The following is a 4210-nucleotide window of genomic DNA, read 5'->3' as shown; positions in this document are numbered from 1 at the left end:
GCTGGGAGCCAGGACGCCTGGGTTCTCACCCGGCGCTGGCAGGGAGCAGGGGGCGCTGGGAGCCAGGACGCCTGGGTTCTCACCCGGCGCTGGCAGGAAGTGGGGTCCAGTGGCTGAAGTGGGGGGTGCTGGGAGCCAGGACGCCTGGGTTCTCGCCCAGCACTGGCAGGGAGCAGGGGGTGCTGGGAGCCAGGACGCCTGGGTTCTCACCTGGCGCTGGCAGGGAGCAGGGGGCGCTGGGAGCCAGGACGCCTGGGTTCTCACCCGGCGCTGGCAGGAAGTGGGGTCCAGTGGCTGAAGTGGGGGGTGCTGGGAGCCAGGACGCCTGGGTTCTCGCCCGGCACTGGCAGGAAGTGGGGTCCAGTGGGCAGGGGGTTGGGTTCCCGTCCTGGCTTCCCCACTCCCTCTGGATGGAGTGACACGAACCTGGGTGCGACCCCCCCAGAGCCGGCCCCCCCCCCCGGGCTCCGATCTCCCTTCTCCCCGGCAGCCCGGTCACCCGTCAACAACCCCCCAGCTCCCCGCGGGCCATGGCTCTACCTGCGCGGGTCAGGCCCCGCTGGGGGGCCCCACTCACCTTGCTCACCAGCGCCCTCTGGGAGGCGAAGCAGTGCTGCAGGAAGAGGGCGCTGGGCGTGCAGGCCATGCTGTGGAGCAGCACCCGCAGCACCCCGTCCAGCACGCTCTCCTTGGCCTCCGCCAGCAGCACCGTCTGCGGGGACACGGGCCATGAGGGCGGAGCTCGGGGCAGGGAGGGCGGAGCTTGCTGGGGGAGGGGCCGGGAGGGGGGTGCTTCTGGGGGCGGAGCTTTTGGGGAGTGGGGGCGGAGCTCGCCGGGGGGCGGGGAAGGGAAGAAGCAGGAGGGCAGAGCTGGGGGGTGGGGGGCAGGGAAGGGGAGCTTGCCGGGAGGGAGGAGGCCGGAGCTTGCTGGGGGAGGGGCCGTGAGGGCAGTGCTTCTGGGGGCGGAGCTCACTGGGGGGAGGGCGGAGCTTGCCGCGGGGCAGAGCTTGTAGGGTATTGCCGGGGGGGACGGGAGGGCAGAGTCTCCTGGGGAAAGCAGTGCCTGATGTTCACAGGGGCTGGTTGTTAGAGGCGGGAGCTGGGAGCCAGGACTCCTGGGTTCCATCCCCAGCTCTGGGAGGGGGCAGGACAGGTCAGCGGCGGGTGTGGGGGTAACTCCACCTTGCCCCCACCTGGACGATGATCTCCAGCGTGTCCAGCACCACCAGGCTGGCCTCGGTCGCCAGGTTTCCCTCCACCAGCACCTCCTGCTCCACCTCCTCCCGGCTCCTGGGGGCAGAGTGGGGCATCAGCGTCCACCCCTCCCACCCCCTCTGCCCCCCAGGGCCAGCCCCCCACAGTGCCATGGGCTCCCTGGCGTCGCTCCCATCCTGGTCCCTGCCCGGTGCCCCCAGCGCCCACCCACCCCATGGCCCCCCAGCATCTATCCCCCACCTCGACACTGCCCCAACAGCCCCCAGCCTGGAGCCCCCCAGGGCCAGTGCCCCCACAGTGCCCTGGGTTCCCTGGCATCACTTCCATCCTGCTCTCTGCCTGGCACTCCCCAGCCCGGGGTCCCCCAGCACCCCCCACCGCCCAGCCACCAGCGCGGCTCCACCCCAGTGCCCCCCTCAGCGGCCAGCCCACACCCCTGTGCCCCCAGCGGCCAGCCTCCCCTCCACCCCGGTGCCCCCCCAGTATCCACCCTCCCCTCCACCCCGGCGCCCCCCCAGTATCCACCCTCCCCTCCACCCCGGCGACCCCCAGCAGCCAGCCCCCACCCATGCCCCCAGCATCCTCCCTCCCCTCCCAGCCGGGGCCCGCGGCGCCGCAGCCCACGTACTTGTCCACCTTGTCGGAGTTCGGGCGCCAGTGGGCGAGGTTCTTCCTCCAGCGAACGCTCTCTTGGCCCCCCAGGGGGCTGCGCTCTGCGGGAAGGGGGGGGGGGGTCAGGAGCCGCATGGCAGGGGCTGGGGGGGCTGCAGGCTGAGGTGGGGCGCAGGGGCAGGCTGGGGGAGTCTGGCAGGTGCAGGGGGTGGGGCCGGTGGGGTAGGGGGCAGGGAGGGGGGGCACGGCCATGGCTCACCCCTGCTGCGCCGCACCATCTCCTGGCGCGCGCCGACGGTGCCCAGGATGGCCTCCTCCAGCCGCGCCTTCATGTCCAGCGACTTCTTGAAGGCCAAGCTGCTGATGCGCTCGAAGGCCTTCCTGCCCTGCGGGGGAGGGGGGGGGAGATTAAGCACTGGGGGGGGCTGATGGAAGGTTCCTGGGGGAATTGGACCCCCGGGGAATCCCCCCAGCCCACTGGGTCCCCCCCCCCGAGATCCACCCCCCGCCCGCTGGATCCCTGCCCCCAGATCTCCCCAGCCTGCTGGATCCCTGCCCCTAGTTCCCCCCCCGGCCCACTGGGTCCCCCCCAGATCTGCCCCCCATCCGCTGGATCCCTGCCCCAGATCCCCCCGGGTCCCCCCAGACCCCGCACCTTGTACTCGAAGCAGGCCACGCAGAGGTAGAGCAGGTCGAGGAGGCGGCCGAGGTGCAGGGGGGGCAGCTCCGCACACCAGCTGTGCAACACCCCCGCGTCCCCGTTCTTCAGCACCCACAGCAGACAGGCCAGCAGGGTGCGGCTCGCCTCGGCCGACAGAGTGCCGGCCGGCCGGGGGGCCTGCGCGGAGAGACGGGTCAGCACCCAGCCCCGCCCGGCCGGGGGGGGCACGGGGAGAGACGGGGTCAGCGCCCAGCCCCGCCCAGCCAGGGGGGGCCGCGGGGAGAGACGGGTCAGCGCCCAGCCCCGCCTGGCCGGGGGGGGACCGCGGGGAGAGACGGGTCAGCGCCCAGCCCCGGCCGGCCGGGGGGAGGGGAGGGGCGCGGGGAGATACGGGGTCAGCGCCCACCCTCTACTCGGCTGGTGGGAGCTCAGGGACCGTACCCCATGGGGCGCCCTCCAGCAGCTGCCCCCCATTCCCAGCCCCTAGTTTCACTCACACAGTTGGGGCTGGGATCGGGACCTTTGGGGGGCCCAGGATCGATCCTGGGGGCTGGCCCCACCCCCAGGCCCGGCTGCTCACTGGGGACAGCCCTGCAAGGCCAAACGAGCCCGCAGGTGCCCCCCCCAGGGGGCGCTGTGCTCGAAGGGGAGCCACGCCTGGCTCCGTCACCAGCCCAGCCCCAGAGAGGGGCTCTCACGGCTCTGGGTGGGGATCGAGTTGTTAGAGGGCGGGGGCTGGGAGCCAGGACGCCTGGGTTCTCTCCCTGGCTCTGGGAGGGAGAGGGGACCCCGGGAAGGGAGCTTTCCGTCTCCAGAGATCAGGGTCGCTCCGATGTTCCCCTCCTCCCCCTGCGCCTCGACGGGTACTCACGGCTGCCGGCAGCGGGAAGGGGCTGGCCCGGTGGGCGTGGGGCAGGGGGGAGCCGGCGATGGCCATGGCCACCGACTGGCTGATGGTGCCGCTGTCGCTGTCTCCTTCGTCCCCCGGCACGGTGACCAGGCGCCCGCGTGGACTGTGGTTCTCTGGGGGGGGGAGAGCGCAGTGCTGGGGGGCGTCAGGGCACCAGCCAGCCCGGGGGTCCCCGGACAGAGGAAACGGGACAGGGTCAGGAGCTCCGACGCCTGCGTCCTCTCCCTGGCCTTGGGAGCCGGGAGCCAGGACTCCTGGGTTCTCTCCCGAGCTCTGGGAGGGGAGTGGGGTCTAGTGGTTAGAGCGGGGGGGCTGGGAGCCAGGACTCCTGGGTTTTCTCCCCGGCTCTGTGAGGGGAGTGGGGTGTAGTGGTTAGAGCCGGGGCGGCTGAGAGGCAGGCCTGCTGGGCTCTCTCCCCGGCTCTGGGAAGGGGTGGGGGCTAGTGGTTAGAGCCCGGGGCTGCCCGGTGGGTCCCGAGCCCCTGCCCCGCTCACCGGTGAAGTCGTAGAGCTGTGGCAGGGCGTCCAGGACGACGCTGAGGAGCGGCAGGTAGAGCTGGGCCACGTGGGCGCGGACGGGGGGGGCGGCGTAGCGGGTGTCGGCGTCGTGGCTGCACAGCAGGTTGTGCAGGGCGCTGATCACCTTCTTGTGCAGGAAGAAAACGCTGGCGGGGGGGAGAGGGATCCCGGGAATGAGACCTCCCCGTTCTAACCACTGCACCCCACTCCCCTCCCAGAGCTGGGGAGAGAACCCAGGAGTCCGGGCTCCCAGCCCCCTGCTCTAACCACTGCACCCCACTCCCCTCCCAGAGC

General features: G+C 72.4%; 1 protein-coding gene across 1 annotated transcript in view; it reads right to left on the bottom strand.

The window, feature by feature from the left end:
• Positions 1-4210, bottom strand: part of DOCK6 (dedicator of cytokinesis 6) — a 46917-nt gene that overhangs the window by 11676 nt on the left and 31031 nt on the right. Inside the window, exons 29-35 of the mRNA XM_026660560.2 lie at positions 3893-4062; positions 3360-3511; positions 2483-2665; positions 2087-2213; positions 1844-1928; positions 1194-1290; positions 541-712 (exon numbers count right to left, since the gene is read on the bottom strand). Of these exons, the coding sequence (XP_026516345.2) occupies positions 541-712; positions 1194-1290; positions 1844-1928; positions 2087-2213; positions 2483-2665; positions 3360-3511; positions 3893-4062 (986 nt within the window). The remainder of the gene's footprint in view (positions 1-540; positions 713-1193; positions 1291-1843; positions 1929-2086; positions 2214-2482; positions 2666-3359; positions 3512-3892; positions 4063-4210) is intronic.

This window comes from Terrapene carolina, unplaced genomic scaffold, assembly GCF_002925995.2.
Source record: "Terrapene carolina triunguis isolate 2854851 unplaced genomic scaffold, T_m_triunguis-2.0 Scaffold833, whole genome shotgun sequence".
NCBI classification, from domain to species: domain Eukaryota; kingdom Metazoa; phylum Chordata; order Testudines; family Emydidae; genus Terrapene; species Terrapene triunguis.
The sequence above is the reverse complement of the archived record's forward strand: the minus strand, read 5'-3'. Positions and strand labels throughout refer to the sequence as shown.